We start from the raw sequence: 26856 nt of genomic DNA, 5'->3' as shown, positions 1-26856 counted from the left end.
AATGTCCCAGCGGAAGTCTTGTCTCCTAAAGTTCCAGGCGCTAAAAAAAAAAGTCCCACAAAGAGGAAAAGGCTGTCAAGTATCATGGAAGCTCTCCGCTTTTTAACTATCCTTCGATGACACGATGAGAAAAGGTGATTAGTTGTGTGAAGGTGTGAAACATTTGATCAGGTGACCGCCATGTTGTAGTCGTCGAAAGCATTTGGAGGCTGTTTGTTCCTTGACAAAAGTAAGTAAAGTTATTTTATGTATTCGCATTCCTGCTAGCTTCTTCCGTGTTGTTTTCTACCTTTTTAATCCTGTTTATCGTCCCCATGCTTTATATTCGACTCTGTTCCGTTAATACCTTCTTAAAGGACGTCAAGGCATCAATTATTCACATAAAACTGATTTTTTCAGGCTAAAATTGTGACCGTATTCCTAAGATTTGTGAGAAGACAGAGGGAGCCTTTCTTCCGGTATGCAAATGAGCAGCACCACATGCATAATAAACAAAAGCACACAACACCGGTTATTTATTTTGCTCAAGTCATTCCAAATATAGATTTATTTATTTAAAAGCACCTACTACACTATTGTTTAGCATGTGGGTGTCCAATGTGAGGCCTGGGGGCCATTTGTATTCTAAAAATAGATTTAATTCAAGCTTAATTGACAGTTAAAAAGTAAGCAGAACTTGTCTTTTGCTGCTTTTAATGGTAAGAAATTTAAGAAAAACCTAACATTTTAATATATATACATATATTTAATATATATAACATATTAATATATATAATAGAATATTGTTCCAAAAGGTCAGATGGAAAACCGAGGCTTTTTTCCCCCATAGGAAAGCAATGAAATCCAATTTGTTCCAAACACCCAAAAACTACTTCCTGCGGTGGCTATTGTCTCATCAAAGTATTGTAATAGCGGCTTTACACTTGTATTACCCAATATAGTAGACACAATACGATTAAATACGGCATTTAAGATTTAAGTGACGGGAGGTTCAGAGTTGAGTTTTAGCTTGTCGTGGTTTATGTCCCTGACAGTAGCCCGTGTTATTATTATTATTATTATTATTATTATTATGATTGTGCCTCTTGTGCAATAACTCGTCTCACCAAAGTGCTTATTTGTAAAATCACAAATACTTCAACTTGCTGATATAGTTCATCTTCAAACGGCTAAAATAATGCATAAGGCTAAAAATAAGCAATTAGCTAAAAATGTCATCCAATACTTCTCTACAAGAGAGGGGAAATATGATCTCAGGGAAGAAAAAAAAAACGTAACTATATTAGGTCATATCACCTCATACTTCGGTACGTGACAAAAAATTCAAATTTATATTAAAAAAACTTAATAATGGTAATGGTTTAATTTCATTTGAACATGCATCAGATTCCAATTGAGTGCATCCCATAATCAGTTCCCAGTTCCACATGTCCAAAAGGAGTAGGAAGAAGCAAAGCTTATTAAATCCTACCCCTCCATCTGGTACTTTTACAATCACTAACTCTTACATTTGTTCACTTCCTGCTTTCCTAATATAGTTTAATTGTTTTAAAAGTATTATTAAAAATATTATTATAAATTATTATAATTTTTTTTTTTAATATATAATTTTTTTAAATTAAAAAATATATATTTTTTTAAATATATATTTTTTGTCACGTATCGTAGTACTCCATAGTACGTGTCAATATAGTGATATATATAGCACATCATGACTGGTTCAAGACTCTTCATCCTTGGATTTAGCAAATTATTTTATTCATTAATTTATTTTATTAATGTTTATCAATGTTTTTAATTTTATTTTTTTTAATTTTTACATTTTTTTTAGTATTGGATGACAATTGGTACATGGTTATTTTTAGCCTTATGCATTATTTTAGCTGTTTGAAGATGAACTATATCAGCAAGTTGTGATTATCGAACCATGAAATGGCATTCACTCATTAATGAATCACACGATGTTGGAACTGCGATGCGGCGAAGGACGACTGAAAATAGTAAAAACAGGTTTGTCAAGCAGGTTGGCTTCTTTTTCCTTGCAGGAAATGGTAGTTTAGGGTTTGACCATCATGTCCGTGGGCAGCACTTTAATTGAAGCCTTGGCTCCGAGTGCTCAGAGTGCTCAGAGTGCTCCGAGTGCTCAGAGTGCTCAGAGTGCTCAGAGTGCTCAGAGTGCTCAGAGTGCTCAGAGTGCTCAGAGTGCTCAGAGTGCTCAGAGTGCTCAGAGTGCAGGGTGTGGCCGAAGGTGTAAAGTGCAACATGGATGCTTTGATGGTGACCACAGTCCTTTTGTGATGTGTGTGTTTCAAGTGAATGTCTCTCTTTTCAGTTAAGGTGTGTGTTTGTGGACAAGCCACGTATACATGGACACAAATATTCCAATTGCTTTTGGTTTATTTGCTCAAATTGAAAGAATGTAACCTTTGTATACATACACCTCATTCCGAAAGAAAAGTGCCAATCCCAATGAATATATCATGGGATTCCCAGGGGTGGAATATTCCTTTCCCCAATCGGAGGATCAAATACTTATTTCTTCTACTTTAATGTCGGCGTATATCCCCAAGCAACAAAAGCTGAAAAGGAAGGAAAGATGGCCTAAAGTTGGAAAAGGTCCGGGGATTGACTCATGTTTAAAAGCTGTGGTGTGTGTGCCTCACCGGAAGATTCAGTTCTCATTTCTGCATGAGACCGGATGTCCTGATTCCACCGTGACCTCCAGCAAAAGCACAGCACACAAAAAAAGAAAAAAAACTAAAAAAAAAAAAAAAAAAGAATGCAGAAATTCATACTTTAAAAGTGAAAGTTTGCACCTCTAAAGGCTGTAGTAGTAGTAGCTTGTAGTACTTTATTTTCTGTATGCATTCATTTGTGGGGCAAACAGCCCACCTTCTCAAGCGCTTTCTCCAATTATGGTAATGGTAATGGTAATGGTAATGGTAATGGTAATGGTAATGGTTTAATTTCATTTGAACATGCATCAGATTCCAATTGAGTGCATCCCATAATCAGTTCCCAGTTCCACATGTCCAAAAGGAGTAGGAAGAAGCAAAGCTTATTAAATCCTACCCCTCCATCTGGTACTTTTACAATCACTAACTCTTACATTTGTTCACTTCCTGCTTTCCTGATATAGTTTTTTTTGTTTTTTTTATTAATTTTTTTAATTATAAAAATATGATTATTAATTTTCTAGCAATAAAAAATTAAAAACAAAATAAAAAATAATTTTTATTTTATTTGATCCTTTTTTAATTATTTATTTATTATTTATTTTATTATTATTTTAAATTGTATGTATTTATTTGTATTTTACTTTAGTATATAGTAAGTGTCAATATAGTGATATATATAGCACATCATGACTGGTTCAAGACTCTTCATCCTTGGATTTAGCAAACATTTGTTCACTTCCTGCTTTCCTAATATAGTTTAAGTATTTGTATTTTTTTTTTTTAATAAATTTTTTATTTTTTTATTTTTTGTCACTTAGCGAAGTACTGGGTGATATGAGCATCCAATGCCATAATGTGTACCATAGTGCGTGTCAATATAGTGATATATATAGCACATCATGACTGGTTCAAGACTCTTCATCCTTGGATTTAGCAAACATCAACTGCTTGTATTGTTTCTTCAATTGGCTCATCGTTGTGCATTGTTTTATGGGTCATAAGTCATAAGTTATAAGTTATGGTAGGAATATCGTGACTGGGAAATAGAACGACAGCGTCAGGTATGACATTGATGATGTTGTTGTTTTTCTCCTCCAGGAGATTCTACGACATGTCCGCTCATAAACTCCGTCAGCCTTACAAAAAGGAGAGGAAAAGCAGTTTCTTCAAGGTACATGACCCAGCCGTCAGTTGTTTCTACGTACAGTACATAGTACAGTATTTGGTAGCTTTTTCCATGTTGCAGACTCTAAAGGACGCATTTGAGTCAATATTAATAATGGGATTTTTCACTTACTTAAATCACAAAGATGAGATTATTTCACGATAAATGTCAATAAGAGGAGAAGTACTTTAACACATGTTTACGTATTAGCCAGCTATGACTGTATTGTCATCATACTGTATTTTGACCTCATTGATAATGGTTTAAAGTTATTATGTGTCTCTTTCCAGCTGATTGAGTCCTTTGCCTTGGAAATCGGCACTTTGAAAAAGGAGATGGGGAAAACGCCCGAGACAACAGAAGAAGACCACAAGATGTCAGATCCAATGCTTGGGTGAATAAACCCATACCGATGTTTCGCAGACATTCGTTTTTTTATGGCCTCCTGCTGCAGAAAGATTTGACATTACCTTTTTGAAATGTTTATAATTAGCCTGAACACATGCAAAGATCCCCTTCAAAGTGCTGTGTGTATTTATTACTAGGGCCCAAACACAGACAGGCAACGGCCATCTTGAAACTGATATGTTTATTATTAGAGCCTGAACATAGACGTGCAAAGGCCCTTTTAAACTGCTCTTTATTAGGGTACTAGCAACAATTAATTATTCATTCATTCATTTTCTACCTTATCCTATCCCAGCTGTCTTGGGGCGAGAGGCGGGGTACACCCTGGACTGGTGGCCAGCCAATCCCAGGGCACATATAGACAAACAACCATTCACACTCACATTCATACCTATGGACAATTTGGAGTAGCTAATTAACCTAACCTAAGAGCCAGTGGCGTCACTAGGCCTATTTTAAAATGTTCGTAAGCCCCCCTAAATAGATTTTTTTTCATTGAATTTTTGATTTTTCTATTTTTTTATTTTTTTATTTTTTTACATTTTTTTTATTTTTTAATTTTTTTAATTTTTTAAATTTCTTCTATTTTTAATTTTTTTTTTAATTCTTTTAATTTCTTTTATTTTTTTTATATTTTAAGTTTTGTATTTATTTTTATTTTACAAAACAAATCTCTGGCAAATTGTATATAATAGGGCAAAAGCAGGCTAATACTAGCCTACTAGTAGTAGTAGTAGTAGTAGTAGTAAGCAGTAAGTAGTAAGCATAAGCATTCATTCATTTTCTACCGCTTATCCTCACGAGGGTCGCGGGGGTGCTGGAGCCTATCCCAGCTGTCTTGGGGCGAGAGGCGGGGTACACCCTGGACTGGTGGCCAGCCAATCCCAGGGCACATATAGACAAACAACCATTCACACTCACATTCATACCTATGGACAATTTGGAGTGGCTAATTAACCTAGCATGTTTTTGGAATGTGAATTCAGCTTCTATTCAGCATGTTTTTTAGAACATACTATGTGTTTGTTTTTCAGGATGGGTGAAGAAGTGGGGGGTCTTTTCCTGCAGGCATCCCCCTGTACTGGAATGGGGACCGGACTGGCTGGAGCCAGAGATTCGGGCTATGATTCTCTCCATCGAAGACTCAGTGTTTTGGACAGATTGATCAGGACTCATCCTATCTGGCTCCAACTTGACCTAAGCCACCAGAATGCTGTACGGGTCCTGCATAGCCAACAACCTCGGGTAAGAGAACAGCCTGTCACTACCCAATCACTTCTTTGAAGGTCTTCTGACCGGACGTTTCTTCACTTGGCGTGTAGGCATTTGTGGTGAGGAGGTCATCCAGCCTGCAGAAGAAGGTCATCTCTCTACGCATGGACAAGAACTCTGCTGTTCCTGTGAAAGACTTTGTCATCAAGGAGAGCCAGTACAGTAAGTCTTGAGTTTGCATGTTCTTGACTCACACCTCCTCCAGGTACTCCGGTTTCCTCCCACATTTCCGCCTCTCGCCCGAAGACAGCTGGGATAGGCTCCAGCACCCCCGGCAACCCTCGTGAGGATAAGCGGTAGAAAATGAATGAATGATCATTACTACTACTACTACTACTACTATTACTACTACTAGTAGTAGGCTAGTATTAGCCTGCTTTTGCCCTATTATATACAATTTGCCAGAGATTTGTTTTGTAAAATAGAAATAAATGAATACAAAACTTAAAATATAAAAAAAATACAAAAATTAAAAAAAATTACAAAAATTTAAAAATTTAAAAAATTACAAAAAATTACAAAAAATTCAATGAAAAAAAATCTAATTATTTAGAGGGGCTTAAGAACATTTTAAAATAGGCCTAATGACGCCACTGGCTCTTAGGTTAGGTTAATTAGCTACTCCAAATAGTAGTAGTAGTAGTAGGCTAGTATTAGCCTGCTTTTGCCCTATTATATACAATTTGCAAGAGATTTTTTTTGTTAAAAAAAAATAATGAAAAAAAAAAATTTTTGTTTAAAAAAAAAAAAATCAATGACAAAAAAAAAATTAATAAAAAATATCAAATTATTTAGGGGGGCTTCAGAAAATTTTTAAATAGGCCTAATGACGCCACTGGCTCTTAGAAGTAAAAAAAACAAAACATGCTAGGTTAATTAGCCACTCCAAATTGTCCATAGGTATGAATGTGAGTGTGAATGGTTGTTTGTCTATATGTGCCCTGGGATTGGCTGGCCATCAGTCCAGGGTGTACCCCGCCTCTCGCCCCAAGACACCTGGGATAGGCTCCAGCACCCCCCGCGACCCTTGTGAGGAAAAGCGGTAGAAAATGAATGAATGAATGAAAAAAAAAATAATGAAAAAAAAAAAATTTTGTTTAAAAAAAAAAAATCAATGAAAAAAAATCGATAAAAAATATCAAATTATTTAGGGGGGCTTCAGAAAATTTTAAAATAGGCCTAATGACGCCACTGGCTCTGAGAAGTAAAAAAAAAACATGCTAGGTTAATTAGCCACTCCAAATTGTCCATAGGTATGAATGTGAGTGTGAATGGTTGTTTGTCTATATGTGCCCTGTGATTGGCTGGCCACCAGTCCAGGGTGTACCCCGCCTCTCGCCCCAAGACAGCTGGGATAGGCTCCAGCACCCCCGCAACCCTCATGAGGAAGGATGGATGGATTTTTTTGCCTTTGCCATCAAGAGATCATGTCGGTGTAAATACCCACAGGAAATGATATTGAACCCGCATTTTTGCCAATATTTTGGCTTTCAAACATTTGCGTCCAGTTGAATATCTGTACAATCATGAATCTGAGTTCATTTTTTTGTTGTGTATTTTTATCCAAGTTATTTTTTTTTCCTCCAGCTTTCTCTTTGGAAGGGTCAGGCCTGAGCTTTGCAGACCTGTTTCGTCTTGTGGCGTTCCTTTGCATCAGCAGGTGAGTCCATTCTGACACACAGCACTGTGGTTGTCGAATGTTGTTCAAGTACCGGTATGATGTACGTAGCATGTCAGTTGTTGAGCAAATGTGTGCACAACGCAAAGAGCAGCATGGATGTTTTCCCCTTTAAGACTTTAATAGTCCCGCTTCATTTTAATTCCACCTCCTTTAAGTCACTTTGGTATTTCTCATTCTGCCTTTGCTGCTTTTTCTTCTTCTTAGGGACGTGCTTCCCTTCACCCTGAAGCTGCCGGAGGCCATCGCTTCAGCCAAAACATCTGCTGAGCTTGCAGATCTCGCAAGACTGGGTGCAGGTTTGTTTGTTTCATTTTTATATGTCATGAGCAGAAATATTAACATGGCAGCAACAATACGAGATATGAAGACCAATATCAATCCAAATACGGTTTTGATAAAGTCATCACCTTGACATAAGCGGTTGTCAACATAAGCGAAACTAGTCATTGCTAGTCAGTTCAAATGTGCTATTTGTTGTGATAACGGAATGGAATGGTGCGGTGCCACATTTGGTGTTTCATTCATTGCTGGAGCCTATCCCAGCTGTCTTGGGGCGAGAGGCGGGGTACACCCTGGACTGGTGGCCAGCCAATCACAGGGCACATATAGACAAACAACCATTCACACTCACATTCATACCTATGGACAATTTGGAGTAGCTAATTAACCTAACCTAAGAGCCAGTGGCGTCATTAGGCCTATTTTAAAATGTTCTTAAGCCCCCCTAAATAATTAGATTTTTTTTCATTGAATTTTTGAATTTTCTATTTTTTTAATTTTTTTAATTTTTTTTGTTAATTTTTTTAATTATTTTTTTTAAATTAAATTTTTTTTTTTTTTTAATATTTTAAGTTTTTTATTTATTTATTTTTATTTTACAAAACAAATCTCTGGCAAATTGTATATAATAGGGCAAAAGCCTGCTTTTTTTACTACTAGTAGTAGTAGTAGTAGTAGTAGTAATCATTCATTCATTTTCTACCGCTTATCCTCACGAGGGTCGCGGGGGTGCTGGAGCCTATCCCAGCTGTCTTGGGGCGAGAGGCGGGGTACACCCTGGACTGGTGGCCAGCCAATCCCAGGGCACATATAGACAAACAACCATTCACACTCACATTCATACCTATGGACAATTTGGAGTGGCTAATTAACCTAGCATGACTTTGGAATGTGGGAGGAAACCGGAGTACCCGGAGAAAACCCACGGGGAGAACATGCAAACTCCACACAGAGATGGCCGAGGGTGGAATTGAACTCCAGTCTCCTAGCTGTGAAGTCTGTGCGCTAACCACTCGACCACCGTGCAGCTCTGCAATTTTCACTCACAAGTAAAAAGCTGAATTCCATGACTGGCATATTATTCCCAGGATATGTTGGGCCACATAAAATGATGAATATGACACATGTTCTCTGCGGCATCATGTAACAATATCCTCCTCCTTTACACAATTCCCTTTTCACTGGCTCTCATACACACCTGTGTATGTACGTCAGCACTGCGTGAATGACACAAACGGCGCCATTGTCCCGCCTTACCTAAAGACGACCTTTGATTGACGGGGAAAATAGATGAAAACCTTTTCAAGACGCAAAGGCGGCGTTAAAGTGAGGGTGGATAGCTTCGTGATGTGTCACGCCGGACACCTTAAGAGGCTGCCACAGGAAGGAAGTCTAGCGGCGCTAGTTCAAAGCTGACTCATCGCATTTAGACTCTGAATGGACAGAAAGGTCACTCTTTGGGTTGACGTATGAAACGCAGCAGCGTCTGCGTTGCATACAGAATGCTCACTAAAATAACGTTTCTAATGTACGCAATCATTCGGTACATACTTTTATCACTTTTTTTACAATGCGGAATGGTGGAAATCTTGATCTCACTGGGGGAGAGCCCACTTGCCCACTAAGAGCCCACTAAGATCCCACTGGCACTTAGAAGTAAAAAAAAAACATGCTAGGTTAATTAGCCAAAATTCCCAAATTGTCCATAGGTATGAATGTGAGTGTGAATGGTTGTTTGTCTATATGTGCCCTGGGATTGGCTGGCCACCAGTCCAGGGTGTACCCCGCCTCTCGCCCCAAGACAGCTGGGATAGGCTCCAGCACCCCCTGCAACCCTCATGAGGATAAGCGGTAGAAAATGAATGAATGATTATTAGTACTACTACTAGTAGTAGTAGGCTAGTATTAGCCTGCTTATTGGCTTGCTTATTAGCCTGCTTTTGCCCTATTATATACAATGTGTCGGACATTTTTTTTGTAAAAAAAAAATAAAATAAAAAAATTAAATAAATAAATTAAAAATAATGTATAAAAAATATCAAATTATTTAGGGGGTCTTAAGAACATTTTAAAATAGGCCTAATGACGCCACTGGCTCTTAGAAGTAAAAAAAAACAAAACATGCTAGGTTAATTAGCCACTCCAAATTGTCCATAGGTATGAATGTGAGTGTGAATGGTTGTTTGTCTATATGTGCCCTGTGATTGGCTGGCCACCAGTCCAGGGTGTACCCCGCCTCTCGCCCCAAGACAGCTGGGATAGGCTCCAGCACCCCCTTGCAACAATTGAATAATATCTGATTATGCACCAAAATTTGATCTTGCTGCCACTTTGTGTTTTTGGGGACAGTCAGTTTGGAAAATATACATTTATAAAATATGTTTTTGTGAATATTTTTGGCTTCTTGGAAGAGATGAATTGGATTTTAAGTTATTTCTTATGGGAAAAAATGTACAGTATTTGGTGGGAATTATGATGCTAACCAAGGTTCCACTGTACAATACAATATGAAGAAGTCATTGGTTGCAATGAGTCTAGCCAAGAACACAGCAGCAGGAGACAGTGTAAACAAGTGTGGAGTGGGAGTGGAGGAGGGCTTGGGAGGTGCATTTGTTGGCCGTTTGTCATCGAAATAAGATGCAAAGAACAGCTGCCCACACAGCAGAAAGGGGCGGGATGCGGGATGGGGGGGGGGGGGGGGGCGGGGATACTGTGCTGACGGCCCACCCAAACGTACATTAATGTGGGTGAGTCATAACAAACGCTGTGTGTGTGAGTGACTGCTGAGGAGAGTTGTTTTTAACTTAGCTCCACATAGCAGCGTCGTTACAACCAAGCTAAAATGTCCAACTATTTTTGGATCCATTAAACGTCCCGTCAGGATAACAGTGAGTATTCTTACAGTTTCATGGCTTGTATTTTGTTCCCTTACTGTACCTTAAATGAACGACTCTTCATATGGAAATGTCGTTTTTTTTCTTAATATGTAGTTTTTTTTTCCCGACATGGTGTAACTCGGTCGGGTGTTTACGTGCAATGGGCAAGTTTGTTTTGTTGCCTTTTATATCGCTACCACTTTCAAAATAAATGTCATACTGGCTCGTTGGTATTAATGGGCTCAACTTGCTGATTACGCAAAACTTGAAATTATTATTATTTATGTAAAATTATTTCAATTATTTCTTTTTTCTTTCTTTTTTCTTTTTATTTATCTTTTTATTTTATTTTTTCTTTATCTATCTATCTTTTTTCTTTCTTTTTTCTTTTAATCGATCTTTTTATCTATCTTTTTTTCATTTTTCTTTCTTTTTTCTTTTAATCTATCTATCTTTTTTATTTTTATCAATCTATCTTTTTTCTTTCTTTTTTTTTCTTTCTTTTTTCTTTTAATCTATCTATCTTTTTTCTTTTTATCAATCTATCTTTTTTCTTTCTTTCTTTTTTCTTTGTATCTTCTTTCTTTCTTTTCTTTGTATCTATTTTCTTTCTTTTTTCTTTTTATCTATCTATTAATCTATCTTCTTTCTTTTTTTTCTTTGTATCTATCTTTTCTTTTTTCTTTGTATCTATCTATTAATCTATCTCTATGTTTTCTTTTTTCTTTTTATCAATCTTTTTTCTTTCTTTCTTTTTTCTTTGTATCTATCTTTTTTCTCTCTTTTCTTTTTATCTATCTATTAATCTATCTATATTTTTTCTTTTTATCTATCTTTTTTCTTTCTTTTTTCTCGGAGTGAGTCGTGTGGTCCTGTGTCTTTTTATTCTAATTGGTTCTTTTTATTTTAATTGGTTTTATTTTTTATACTTATATTGCTTTGCTTCTTGTTTTTAATATCTTAATATATATCCATCTACTATTTTATTTCTTATTTGATCTTTTAGTTTTGGATTAAATTCAATTTGTACCTTTTATTTATTGTATTTTATTTGTACTTTTTATTTTACTAGTCTGTGCAGCACTTTGGAAACTCTGTTTATAAAATGTGCTATACAAATAAAGTGGACTGGATTGGATCATGAGAACGAAACATTTTTCTGTGTTTTAACGTCATGACACTACTACTACTAATAAGAAGAATAACAGAATGAACATGTCGTTCAACAATCAACAAGTAAGTCAGGTTAGTTTTAATAAATTCATAAATAAGAATTCAATTACTGTGCGACCTATGCGCATGAGATAACACCCCTATAGTCACCTTTACATGGATTCAATGAATAATGCCTGTCACTGTGCCATTATGAAGCATCCCTATTGGTAACTAATTCATCTTACATGACCGATAACGACCAATTATATCTCCTGTTGTACAGGTTTCTGGGACACTGATTGGTCGAACAAGAGGAAGGTGTCCGCCACAGCTACTGACAGACCACCTCCACCCGGCCCCCTCCCGCTCTCTGTCGCACCCTCTCGAGGTCGCCCTCGGCTTCGAACTCGCACCCCATCTGAGCTCGAGTGCTGCCAGTCCAATGGAGCGCTTTGCTTTATCAATCCCCTTTTCATTAAGGTCCATCAGCCAGAAAACGACCAGAACCCAGACTCCGTCTTTAAGGAACCTCTGAACGGCGGCCTAGAAACCAAGACCGGGGACGCTCCTGCCGGGTCCAACTCAAATACCAGCGACAGCAAAGCTCCAAGTCTTGGGAGTCACGCATCACGGTGGCCTCCACCCCGTCCGCCGCCACCTCGGTTGTCGACGTCTCGATCAGGCCTTCCCGTCCGGCAGCACAGCATGCCGGAGAAAATTCCCTGGATCAATGTCCCTAAAGAGAAAATGGAAGACAAGGATAAAGGCAGCAGCCTTTTATCCCGACTTGGTTCTTCACTTAGCATCAACTCCTCATCGTCTCCTCCGAAGAGATTCAGCATTAGCTCCCCTATATCGATCCCGAGGCCGTCTCTGCCCATGTCTTTGTCGTCTTTGTCCTCCTCGCCGCGTAGACCCAAATCCTTACCATCGTCCTCCCTGGAGGACGCCCAGTGCCACTTGGCCCTGGAGGACCAGACAATTGAGAAGGCTCTTCTTAAGGCCAAACTCTCTCAGCAGAAGGACGCCACGACTAACCCTCAGGCGTGCAGCAGTCTTCCGGATTCTTCCACGATGGCCAAGAGCAACCAGGCTGGAGAAGATTGCAACCAGGGCAACCAGCGTCTGAGCGACATGAGTCTTTCCACGGATTCTTCTGACTCTCTGGAGTTCTCGTCGTCCTCGTCGTCTTTCTTCCTTCCTCCTCTGCACGACCCAAGCCCACCGACTGTGGCTGATTTTAACACCCACCTGCCCCTTTCCATCCCCACGTCCCATCTGCTGTACTCTAGCATGGAGGAAGATGAAGACGAGGAAGAGGATGAAGACGAAGATGAGCACGACTATGGGGTCAGCGTGGAGAGTGATCAGGACCAAGACCAGGATCTGACAATGATCCCGCCCGGGCACCGGATAAGACGGCGCCCCAGTGCCGGCGCTTTGGTCCTCCAGAAAGCCCTGCGAGGTCACCTCCGCAAGATGAGCGGCGTATTTAACTCGCTGCTGACGCCCGAAAGGAGAGCCATACGCAGAGTGGTGGAACTGTCCCGGGATAAGGGCTCCTACTTCGGATCCCTGGTGCACAACTATCTGAGCTACATGGGTGAGGGTGCGGGCACCCAAACTTGGAAAAACTATGGTTCTGGTCTGGAGCTTCTTCAGACTCTGCGGCAGTTTATCACTCAGATGAAGAGCTACCTGCGACAGAGCTCCGAGCTGGGATTGCCCCTCGAGAGCCTCATACCTGAAGAACAAATTGGTAAGCCATTTCACCCGTTTCTCACTTTCTACTTCTGAAGCTGCAACGTTTCTTCTCTTTTCACGATTCAGCATCTGCTGGGTCTGCTGATTCACCCCTCTGGGTCCAAAATCCTCTTTAATTGCTTCTAGAACTCACTCTGATACGAGGACTCCTTCTTCATGAATGGAATATTTTTGTAGTAAGAACATAGACAACCTGTTTTCAATAGTGGCTTTAACATTAGAGTCCTCTAGACATGACATAACACCCCTATAGTCCCCTTTACGCTCATATTCCCAAATATAGTATGCATATACCGTATTTTCTGGACTATAAGTCGCTCCGGAGTATAAGTCGCACAAGGCCAAAAATGCATCATTAGGTAGAAAAAAACATACATAAGTCGCACTGGAGTATAAGTCGCATTTTTTGCAGATTTATTTACTGTATTTTCTGGGCTATAAGTCGCTCCGGAGTATAAGTCGCACAAGCCCAAAAATGCATAAATAGGTAGAAAAAAACATACATAAGTCGCATTTTTTGCAGATTTATTTACCGTATTTTCTGGACTATAAGTCGCTCCGGAGTATAAGTCACACAAGGCCAAAAATGCATACTTAGGTAGAAAAAAACATACATAAGTCGCACTGGAGTATAAGTCGCATTTTTTGCGGGTTTATTTACCGTATTTTCTGGACTATAAGTCACTTCGGAGTATAAGTCGCACAAGGCCAAAAATGCATATAGGTAGAAAAAAATACATAAGTCGCATTTTTTGCAGATTTATTTACCGTATTTTCTGGACTATAAGTCGCTTCGGCGTATAAGTCGCACAAGGCCAAAAATGCATCATTAGGTACAAAAAACATACATAAGTCGCACTGGAGTATAAGTCGCATTTTTTGCGGGTTTATTTACCGTATTTTCTGGACTATAAGTCGCTTCGGAGTATAAGTCGCACAAGGTCAAAAATGCATACTTAGGTAGAAAAAAACATACATAAGTCGCACTGGAGTATAAGTCGCATTTTTTGCAGATTTATTTACCGTATTTTCTGGACTATAAGTCGCTTCGGAGTATAAGTCGCACAAGGCCAAAAATGCATAATTAGGTAGAAAAAAACATACATAAGTCGCACTGGAGTATAAGTTGAATGAATAAATGTTGAATTCCACTTCCCGGAAATTCACTTATCATGATTGGGTCTGGAACCAAATAACTGTGATAAATGAGGAACAACTTAAATTTTTGGTGTGTACATTGATGGCTATTGCGGCACAACAGATGGGGTAAATAGTGTCTATTGGCTTGACAGAGGTGTCAGTCAAAAGATGAGTTTTTTCGGATTGCACGGCGTGGCTAGTGCATGCATGCTAACTGAGGTTTGCAATGGAGAATACGTGGAAAATGTACAGCAGTTAGAGTGTATTACCATTCACTGGACCGTCGCCAACATCTGCTGTTGGAGTCCTGCGAGGCCTTTCAAGGTAAAGGCGGTGACTGCGATTGTGTATCATCATCATAATAATAATAATAATAATAAACCACATTTCCATCATGCTAGCCTCTAACGTTTAACTTAGCTTTCCACATCATTTAGTCTTGTGACGGTTCGGCCTTAAGCTGAGTAGCAGCTGCCTCGCTCTGTTTTTTTTCCAAAATCTGTTTCTAAAATGGGACTATTTGACACGTCCCGGTTGGCAATGTTGTGTTTTTAATGGCCGCTTTACACTTAAAAGTGGTGTGGATTTACAGTCATTCTGGAAATGATTTCACATGATTTGGTTTCCAGCCCCCAGTTCTCCTCCTTTACATTTTTTTCCGGTGACCGTTTCTTTTCCTTATACTTTTTCCAGATGCAGTCCTACTTGAAACAGCGGTACTGCTGTAAATGAGGACAAAAAAACCTTTTGCTACATTTTCTTCTTGAGTGTTATATTTATAAGATTCAGAGACAGGAAAATCAACGATGACGCAATGGGAAAAAAAAAACCTTTTGCTACATTTTCTTCTTGAGTGTTATATTTATAAGATTCAGAGACAGGAAAATCAATGATGACGCAATGGGAAAAAAAAAACCTTTTGCTACATTTTCTTCTTGAGTGTTATATTTATAAGATTCAGAGACAGGAAAATCAATGATGACGCAATGGGAAAAAAAAAACCTTTTGCTACATTTTCTTCTTGAGTGTTATATTTATAAGATTCAGAGACAGGAAAATCAATGATGACGCAATGGGAAAAAAAAACCTTTTGCTACATTTTCTTCTTGAGTGTTATATTTATAAGATTCAGAGACAGGAAAATCAATGATGACGCAATGGGAAAAAAAAACCCTTTTGCTACATTTTCTTCTTGAGTGTTATATTTATAAGATTCAGAGACAGGAAAATCAATGATGACGCAATGGGAAAAAAAAACCTTTTGCTACATTTTCTTCTTGAGTGTTATATTTATAAGATTCAGAGACAGGAAAATCAATGATGACGCAATGGGAAAAAAAAAACCTTTTGCTACATTTTCTTCTTGAGTGTTATATTTATAAGATTCAGAGACAGGAAAATCAATGATGACGCAATGGGAAAAAAAAACCTTTTGCTACATTTTCTTCTTGAGTGTTATATTTATAAGATTCAGAGACAGGAAAATCAATGATGACGCAATGGGAAAAAAAAACCCTTTTGCTACATTTTCTTCTTGAGTGTTATATTTATAAGATTCAGAGACAGGAAAATCAATGATGACGCAATGGGAAAAAAAAACCTTTTGCTACATTTTCTTCTTGAGTGTTATATTTATAAGATTCAGAGACAGGAAAATCAATGATGACGCAATGGGAAAAAAAAAACCCTTTTGCTACATTTTCTTCTTGAGTGTTATATTTATAAGATTCAGAGACAGGAAAATCAATGATGACGCAATGGGAAAAAAAACCCTTTTGCTACATTTTCTTCTTGAGTGTTATATTTATAAGATTCAGAGACAGGAAAATCAATGATGACGCAATGGGGGAAAAAAAACCCTGACTATCATCACACAGTGCGCTGAAATCTGAGTTAAAAATCTGAGGGTTTGAATAGACGTCGTTTCTTCTTCTTGTGTTACTTTAAATTGTGTTTACCGTAAAATTCCAGACTATAAGCCGCTAATTAATGGTTAAATTGTAATCTCCTTTACAATTGGGAACTGCTACTAATGTGTTAAATACTGTGCAGCTCACGAGCCAGTAACATAACAGTAGCTCTTTATTTGGCAGGGAGCGAGCACAAGCTATCAGTTAACCCATGACGAGGATGTACGTAAACTCTTTGTAAAATGTAGCAGGTAATTATGCTGTATATAACAGTATCTTTTCATACTTCAAAGGACACTTTAGTAATATTGCTAAATTCACCACACAACAACTTAACACTCGAAAGGTTGGCAAATATAAAGGACATGTTCCAATATGAATATTATGGAATAATACCTACATTTAAAACCTTTTCCATAAGTCATTGCATCTGAGCAATGCGTTCATTGGGGTGCTGCAATGACATCGGCCTCCCTCTGGGCAGGTCCGTTCACCATTTTCTCTGCTTTCTGTGCTCCTCCAATGAAGTGGCTTTCTCAAACACAATGCCTTATAAGAAAACTTAAAAATGTTGCGTTTTTTTATGTTAAACTTGTATTGGTACATGTTTGTACACTACAGCTTTTGAGTGTTAGGTTAATGTTTGAAAGGTGAAACCGCGAGTGCGACTGTTTGTACTGAGTAATGACCTCGACTCAACCTGGAATTCTTTAGTTTGACCCGATGGAAGGTCCAAATGCTATATTGGGTTTGTGTCACCTCAGCAGGAAGTAAGCAATCTGTGTATCAGGAGAGCCGTGACAGATCTCCGGCACGCCTTTCTCCTGATTACACTACTAGGCTATTTTTAACTCCAAACACTCACTTCCCTTGTCCACATTGATAAGACGTTTGGCTCAATGTCGTCATTCTCTCATCTTTTGGCTCCATAAAATATAGGATACTGTAGCTAACTTGACAATTGATTAATCAGCCATTGAATTTTTGCAATATTCCAATATTAATATTACATTACTATAAGGGGTAATAACAATAAAAGCTATCTTCACTGGCTAAATGTACTGTAAAAAAGGTCAGTAAGGATAATTCAGAGAACATACTAACTCCTTATTTGTAAAATGACAAATACTTCAACTTGCTGATATAGTTCATCTTCAAACAGCTAAAATAATGCATAAGGCTAAAAATTAGCAATGAGCTAAAAATGTCATCCAATACTTCTCTACAAGAGAGGAGAAATATGATCTCAGGGAAGAAGTACATTTGAAACACTTCTATGCTAGGACTACGTTATGCTAGCCATAGCATTTCAGTATGTGGAATCAAACTATGGAATGGATTGAGTAAGGGAATCAAACAATGCACAACGATGAGCCAATTCAAGAAACAATACAAGCAGTTGATGTTTGCTAAATCCAAGGATGAAGAGTCTTGAACCAGTCATGATGTGCTATATATATCACTATATTGACACGCACTATGGTACACATTATGGCATTGGATGCTCATATCACCTTCATATCACCAAAAATGTAAACAATTAAAAATAAATAATAAAATAAAAATAAATACATAAAATGTAAAATAAATAATAAAATTAAATTAAATAAAAAATAAAATTAATAAATAATTAAAAAGGATCAAATAAAATAAAAATACATTATTTTTTATTTTGTTTTGAATTTTTTTATTGTTAAAAAATAATAATATTTTTTATAATAATAATTTCTTGTAATAATTTTTTGGGTACTATGGTACCCATTATGGCATTGGATGCTCATATCACCTCCAACTTCGGTATGTGACAAAAATTAAATTAACAAAAAAAAACTTAAATGATATTAGGAAAGCAGGAAGTGAACAAATGTAAGAGTTAGTGATTGTAAAAGTACCAGATGGAGGGGTAGGATTTAATAAGCTTTGCTTCTTCCTACTCCTTTTGGACATGTGGAACTGGGAACTGATTATGGGATGCACTCAATTGGAATCTGATGCATGTTCAAATGAAATTAAACCATAACCATAAAACCATTACATTCATCACAGGGTCTATGCTGGGCCAAATACAGGACAGAAATATATTCATAAATCATTTCACAACAATAATAACCACTCATAATAATAATAATCGTCATTGCAATGACCCCAAGAGAATGGAGGATGTTTATATCAAGTGGGAAGAGGCCCTGTTCCGTGCCAAGGCCATTGTGTGTTCCCTCCTGATAAATGAAGTGACAAAAATCATGTAACTTTTGTGTTGACAAGGATGTTTTCTATTGGAATATATATATATATATATATATATATATATATATGTATATATATATATCATTCTTTGCTTCCAGAAGGTCTGACTTGAACCGAAATGAGCACTAACCGAATAGGAAGTAATGTAAATCCAACGAATCTGTTCTAGACGGCCAAAAAATGATAACAAAAAACCACTTTTCATAATTTTATAATAATACTTTGACATGCATGATGAAAACAAACACGTAAAAGTGATAAATGAACATTTAGGGTAATAAATGATGGGGTAGACTAGTATGTTAGTCAAAACATATTGAAATATACCTGATTATGTAGTATTCTAGTATCCATGGCGTGTCCCACATGATAGACTGAGGGTGGGGGAAAAAAAAAAGTTCTCCTCCCATTTCTTGTGGAAGTGGTACGTTTTTGTCTGCAGTTTAAAAAAAAATCAAAACTGTTTACACCATTCATTATTTGCACTAAGACCCATTCATCATTTGCACTAAAATTAATATATATTCTGGTGTCTGCAATACATATTTTATTTCCTGTGCAATATTATGTGTATATCTTGTATATATATATCTTGTTAAACTTGTCTTTTTACTTTACTTTTTGTATACTTTTTTTTAACATAACTATTGCACTGAAAGGAGAAGCTCTCCAAACTTGTTATATAATAAATAATATATATAAATATAAATATATATATATATATATATAAAGGCCATTTCATTTAGCTCACAAGCTTGCTAGCTAGCTAGCAGCTCTCTTTGCAGGATGAAGGTTGCGCAATGTGATGTAAACAATGAATAATAAGAATGTCAAGTTGACTATAGGGGTGCTATTTCATGTCTGCAGGGCTCTACTGATGTTAAAACCGGGTTTTCTATACAATTAACCGCTATAAACGAGCGCTGACTGTGCATACAACGCCTTCTTCCTGTCACTTCTTTGTGAGTTGCCGGGCAGATTTCTTCCGGCTGAGGAGATGGCATGAAAGATGTCAAAACGATGGAGGTGGAGATGAATGATTCATAGAAAAAAAAAAAGAATAGACAGCGAGTGCTAAGGAATGAGAATCATATGCTGAGGCCAGGAAATAAAACTACTGACTTGACCCTATTTTGGGATACACACACACACACACACACACACACACACTCCTTATTCAGCAGTGCTGCGGTTGCTTCCATCCTGTCTGGATAATGATATCATGGCATGTGTTAGTCAGCGCGCACGAGCTAAGCTGCATAAAAAAAAAAAAACCTTCCCTGTACTCGTGCGCACACCCTGGACCTCTTCCTTCCACCACAGTACACACACCGCCTTTACATGCAAACACCTTCATTAGACAAATATTTCAGGAATGTGACTGGAAACGTAATAAGCAAAGTGCAGCCGAGGGGCGACTTTTTATTGGAGAATAAAAAATATAAAAAAATAAATACGAAAAAATCTGCAGTCATTTTACAAAGTTAAAGTCATCATTTCATGACAATAACAACTGGTAGTATTATCAGATTAAATCATGTACAAAATGTAATTTAGTTAAGTATTAAAAGAAAATAATATTTTTAAAAGCGTAATATTATGAGATTTTTCATTATTTATTTTTATTAAGTTGGCAGAAAAAAAGCTGTAATTTTACATAAAAGTCAAAATTGGTTCAGGGAACTTATAATATTGAAATAAAGTCATAACATTACAAGAAAAAAAGTACAGGAAGAAAGTTTAAAAAGTTGAACATTTTAAAAAGTTTAAATTTATTAAAAAAAAAAAAAAAAACAATAATGTGAAACTGTTTAGAGAAAAATTTAGTTATTATTTATTTTATTATTTATTTATTTATTTATTTAAGAAAAAAGTAAATTTTCAGAGAATAAACTTGAATATTATGAGGGAAATTTGTCACTGTAGTAAAATAGAGTTGAAATATTAAAGATTAATAAAGATTATTTTTTTGAAGTCGTAATATTTGTCATTTTTGGAACATTATATTGGGGGGAAAATGTTATATGGTTACTGGAATAATAGAATTATGGAAGTAAAGTCATGATAGAAGGAAGAAGGAAAATGTACAAATATTATTTAAGAATAAAGTTTAGATATTTGCAAAATTAAAAAAATGTATAAACAAAAATTGTGGCAAAAATGTGGGAATACTAAGCAGCTCCAACATAAAGTTGAGCGAACATCCAGAAGAAAGTACAAAGCAAAAGAAGGAGTGGGTCGGCTGGGAGAGTCCAGGCCAGAATACGGATCAGAAGGCCAGAAGTGTGTGGCTCCACAAATGAGGACTACATATGACACCGGAAGACCTATGTTGGTATTGTGACTCAACGTGTGCCCAGCGACAGATAAAGTTGTAGATGTTGACATTGGAGTGCTCGGATAAGAAAACCTTGAACCACGCGTGCGTTAATGTTGGCTCACAGGCGGATATTTCAATATGTTTCATTGCCTGCGTCCTCACGTGCGCTCCACACATGGACTTACGTTTGCATCTTACTTGCCTAGTCTGCACTTTCCAAAATGATGACAAATGCTCTTTTTTTTTTTTCTTTAATCCAACCCCAGTAGAGCCTGTCAATTTCAATATGAAAATATGAATAATAATATGAAAACAATTCAATTAAATTAAAAAATAAAAAACAGCAGCAGCAAAAATGGAAAATAACAGTAATTTTAAAGAAATAAATAGATAATAAATAAATAATAAAAATACAAAAACAGCAGCAGAAAAAATGGAAAATAACAGTAATTTTAAATAAATAAATAGATAAATAAATAATAAAAAACCAGCAGCAGCAAAAATGGAAAATAACAGTAATTTTAAATAAATAAATAGATAAATAAATAAATACTAAAAATACAAAAACAGCAGCAGCAAAAATGGAAAATAACAGTAATTTTAAATAAATAAATAAAATAAATAAAAAAACAGCAGCAGCAAAAATGGAAAATAACAGTAATTTTAAATAAATAAATAATAAAAATAAAAAACAGCAGCAGCAAAAATGGATAATAACAGTAATTTTGCAAGAATAAAGTCAAAATATTAACAGAAGTTGCAATTTCATGAGAAAAAGAAATGTCATGAGAATGTTTAAGAGGAAGAATACATTTTAGTAGCAAGTTGAAATACTCGAGAAAAAAAATATTTGTGAAAGTAATACTATAACAAATAAAACTTGAAAAAAAAATGTATATATATATATTTTTTTTGGAAAGTTTGGTAAAATATTATTGTTATAAAGTCATAATATTACAAAAAGAAAATTTGCTAAGATTATCTTTTGTATTTATTATGAGTTATATATGTTTTTAGAGGTGACTGTGGTTAACTTCTTTGTACACTTGTATGCCAGCTACTTACATAAATGTTACTTCAAAAAAGTACTTACATAAATGTTACTTCAAAAAAGTACTTCCATAAATGTTACTTCAAAAAAGTCGTCATCCACTTGATATACAATTTACTTTTACAGTTTTATGTGGGCATAATTAACCCAGATATATACGGAATACACTGGATTGCAGTACAACGCTGCTTTTTGTGGCGGTCCCTGCGTCTTACTCAGCTGTACGGTGTTCTAGTGGTTAGCATGGGTTTGTATCTCCATTTGGGTATCTCTGTGTTTAGTTTGCATGTTCTCCCAGCGTGTCAAGTTAGCTTGACTGAAATAACAACGCATGTAAAGTCAGCTCTCTGAATGTATCCGCTTGTCGTCCTGTTCAGACTCGGTCCTGGAGAAGGCCATGTACAAGTGCGTCCTGAAGCCGCTCAAGCCCATGATCAGTGCTGCACTGCAGGAGTTCCAGGTGCGCAGCGGGGAATGGCAGGAGCTGAAGGAGAACATGGCTCTGGCCAAGGCTCGGCAGCCGCAAGAAATGGGAGTGGATGACGCGGTGCCGCCGGACCCTGTGGCCATAGAAAAGATCAAGTACAAGTTCCACTCCATGTCCAAGCTGTACTCCCCAGAGAAGAAGGTCACCATGCTTCTGAGGGTTTGCAAGCTCATCTACACCATCATGGAGGACAATTCAGGTGCAAATTTAGCTCATTTGTTTTGTTTGCCTGTGCTAAAAGTATTTTCAAGCAAAAAAAAAAGCAAAAAAATAAAGTAAAGTAGAAATATAATGCATTCAAAGACACTGTGATATGTAGTATTCGCCACTGGTCACTAGGTGTCAGTAAAGTTACTGTAATATTCGGTGAGACACACAAGCACCAGACTTGATCGCCAGAACAACAGGCTTTTATTGCAGGCACAATAATCTCTTATTTATGGGGAAAAAAATCAATAAAAAATATCAAATTATTTGGGGGGTTTAAGAACATTTAAAAAATGGAAAATAACAGTAATTTTGCAAGAATAAAGTCAAAATATTAACAGAATTTAATGAGCAATTTAACGAGAAAAAGAAATGTCATGAGAATGTTTAAGAGGAAGAATACATTTTAGTAGCAAGTTGAAATACTCGAGAAAAAAAATATTTGTGAAAGTAATACTATAACAAATAAACCTTAAAATATATATATATATTTTTTAAGTTTGGTAAAATATTGTTATAAAGTCATAATATTACAAAAAGAAAATTTGCTGAAAAAAAATCAATAAAAATATCAAATTATTTAGGGGGGGTTTAAGAAAAGTATTTTCAAGCAAAAAAAATGCAAAAAAATGAAGTAAAGTAGAAATATAATGCATTCAAAGACACTGTGATATGTAGTATTCGCCACTGGTCACTAGGTGTCAGTAAAGTTACTGTAATATTCGGTGAGACACACAAGCACCAGACTTGATCGCCAGAACAACAGGCTTTTATTGCAGGCACAATAATCTCTTATTTATGGGGAAAAAAAATCAATAAAAAATATCAAATTATTTGGGGGGTTTAAGAACATTTAAAAAATGGAAAATAACAGTAATTTTGCAAGAATAAAGTCAAAATATTAAAAGATTATTAATCATTAATTATTAATCATTTATTAAAAAAATATTTCTGAAAGTAATACTATAACAAATAAACCTTAAAAAATATATATATTTTAAGTTTGGTAAAATATTGTTATAAAGTCATAATATTACAAAAAGAAAGTTTACTGAAAAAAAATCAATAAAAATATCAAATTATTTAGGGGGAGTTTAAGAACATTTAAAAAAATTAAAATAACAGTAATTTTGCAAAAATAAAGTCAAAATATTAACAGAAGTTGCAATTTAATAAGAAAAAAATGTCTCATAAATAATGAAATATTCCTAGTATAATTACAAGTTATTATACTATTATTACTAATGCTGTGTATTGGGTGTGTATATGTGCGTGATTCAGGTCGTCTGTTTGGGGCAGATGACTTCCTGCCCATGCTGACCTACGTGTTGGCGCAGTGCGACATGCCCCAGCTGGACAACGAGATACTTTACATGATGGAGCTGCTGGACCCGTCGCTGCTTCACGGAGAAGGTTAATATTTTGCTCGGCGCGGTCCAGCGTCCGTGTGTAACTCCTGCGTGGTGCGTTCATGTCCAGGTGGCTACTATCTGACCAGCGCGTACGGAGCGATGTCTCTCATCCGCAACTTCCAGGAAGAGCAGGCGGCCAGGGTGCTGAGCTCTGACACCAGGAATACGCTCCACCAATGGCACCAGCGTCGTACCACTTTGCACTCTGCACCGTCTTTTGACGACTTCCAGGTACACCCAACGTCTTTCTAGGAACATCTGAATAATGTGTGTGAGATAATATTTCAGGGATTGTGTTTCTATTCCAGAATTACCTCCGCGTGGCGCTGCAGGAGCTGGACAGCGGCTGCACAGCCAAGACCCTCCAGGTGGGCCCCTACGCCAACGTGGAGGAGGTGTGTCAGCTCTGCGCCCACAAGTTCAAAGTGTCAGACCCCGACAAGTACGGCTTGTTCCTGCTGACGGGGGGCAGTAGCCAGCAGCTGGCGCCGGACACCCATCCTCAGAAGATCAAGGCGGAGCTGCACACCCGCCCGCGAGGTGCCCCCTTCCACTTTGTCTACCGCCGTCTGGCGCCGACCGAGGCGTCGGCACCTCTCCACCATCACACTGTGAACGCTGAACCCCGGGTCCACCTAAACAACCTCAGTACAGACCTTCAAACCCCTTCCCCTGACTCGGGCCTCGGCCTGTCATGTTAAGCAGACCCCTGACGGACCCAGTGGACCGTGTTCACTGGCGTATCTGGGACACATGGACCGCAAGAACAGCACCACTTGGCGCTCTTACACGGAAACGTTGCGTCAGAAGCACAAGTTGATGTTTGTTCTTTGCTTCCTTGACAGGCAACACTTCATGAAATGTAGCTTTTCAACACATTTTGGTGATTTGTCTTTTTCAGGCAATGTGCCACTAACCCACAGGAAGCCATTTACAGATCAAAAAAGATGTACACAGCATATATTGGATAATATACATTACATTGGAATTATCGATATTCCAGTATGGACCCGCACAGCACTACTAATGACAAACCGTTCATATCATAATACATATAAAATGTATTTATATACGTATAAAGTCAAATCATGGCGAAAAAAACGTCCCTCTACCCAATTTGGCACCGAAAGTGGTAAGTTAATGGCTTAGGTTTTGAAAAAAAAAATCAATTCGAGGCTAACTGGTTAGCTCGCTAGCTAGCAGTTTCAACATATCCCTGCGGTGTGGTGTAAACAATGAATAATAGTGTAACTGTGACTATTTCATGTCTACATAGCGCTACTAATGTTAAAGACCTATTTGGCACCGAAAGTGGTAAGTTAATGGCTTAAGTTTTGAAAAAAAAATCTAGGCTAACTGGTTAGCTCGCTAGTTTGTTAACTCGCTAGCTAACAGTTTCAATATATCCCTGCGGTGTGGTGTAAACAATGAATAATAGTGTAACTGTGACTATTTTATGTCCACATAGCGCTACTAATGTTAAAAACCTATTTGGCACCGAAAGTGGTAAGTTAATGGCTTAGGTTTTGAAAGAAAAAAAAATCGATTCGAGGCTAACTGGTTAGCTCGCTAGCTAGCAGTTTCAACATATCCCCGCAGTGTGGTGTAAACAAGGGATAATGGTGTAACTGTGACTATTTCATGTCCACAGTGCGCTACTAATGTTAAAAAACCTTTTTGGCACCGAAAGTGGTAAGTTAATGGCTTAGGTTTTGAAAAAAAAAAATCAATTCGAGGCTAACTGGTTAGCTCGCCAGCTAGCAGTTTCAACATATCCCTGCAGTGTGGTGTAAACAATGGATAATAGTGTAACTGTGACTATTTCATGTCCACGGTGCGCTACTAATGTTAAAAACCTATTTGGCACCGAAAGTGGTAAGTTAATGGCTTAAGTTGTGAAAAAAAATCGAGGCTAACTGGTTAGCTCGCTAGCTTGTTAACTCGCTAGCTAGCAGTCTCAAAATATCCGTGCAGTGTGGTGTAAACAACGAATAATGGTGTAACTGTGACTATTTCATGTCCACAGTGCGCTACTAAGGTTAAAAACCTTATTTATAAAAACAGTTTGCCGAGATCCAACAACGAAAAAACTCCCATTTAACACATATCAAGCGCTTATGGCTTCTTGTGGGTTAAAACAAATGCCTAGCGACAGATGACGTCACAGAAGTATTTCAGTTGCTGGTAAACTGCTCTACGTGTCCAACAGCGACACCCAGTGGTTGTTGACGATTGCTCGGTAGAAATGACAACTCTGTGCATACAACTGCCAAACATTGCGTTACTATTATTATTATCTTCCTCATTCTTATAAGGAGTGATTTATGCAGCTACTTTATTATTTTAGACGGAAGTATTAATACTTTTAACAGCATTTCTATTGCAAGTCATGTGGATCATGCACATCATTTTGCCAGTAACATTGGTTGTGTACTAACTCTACTTGGAGAGTCATGTATTGCTATTCTATGAGGGCATCTTTATCGTCCTTCAGGTCTGTCACGAAGGACCAAGACCTCAGGCTGTCTGTGTTGTTGCACTTTTGTCAAGCTCTCTGTGCTACTGAAACATCTATTTTCGTCCAAATCAACAAATAAAACTGTTTTCATACTGAGGAGTTGAAAATGACATTTTTAAAAAAAAAATTAAGAATGGCCTTCAGCAACAAAGTGCGTCCCATGCAGTGTTGGGCACATTACTTAAAAAGGGAAATAGTTACTAGTTACTTATCAAAAAAAGGAACTGAATTACTGACTTACTCCACTACAAAAGTAACTAGTTACCAGTAAAAGTAACTATTGCCC

General features: G+C 37.1%; 1 protein-coding gene across 1 annotated transcript; it reads left to right on the top strand.

Moving 5' to 3' along the window:
* Positions 1–26684, top strand: LOC131107267 (ras and Rab interactor 2-like). Its single transcript, XM_058057133.1, has 12 exons — positions 1–229; positions 3777–3849; positions 4134–4237; positions 5286–5496; positions 5574–5685; positions 7111–7183; positions 7409–7500; positions 11798–13273; positions 22324–22632; positions 23922–24053; positions 24120–24283; positions 24361–26684. The coding sequence occupies exons 2-12, from the start codon at positions 3790–3792 to the stop codon at positions 24751–24753; spliced, it is 3126 nt and encodes a 1041-aa protein (XP_057913116.1). The 5' UTR covers positions 1–229; positions 3777–3789; the 3' UTR covers positions 24754–26684.
* The last annotated feature ends 172 nt before the right edge of the window (positions 26685–26856 follow it).

Source organism: Doryrhamphus excisus, chromosome 19 (assembly GCF_030265055.1).
Source record: "Doryrhamphus excisus isolate RoL2022-K1 chromosome 19, RoL_Dexc_1.0, whole genome shotgun sequence".
Lineage (NCBI taxonomy): Eukaryota > Metazoa > Chordata > Actinopteri > Syngnathiformes > Syngnathidae > Doryrhamphus > Doryrhamphus excisus.
The sequence above is the reverse complement of the archived record's forward strand: the minus strand, read 5'-3'. Positions and strand labels throughout refer to the sequence as shown.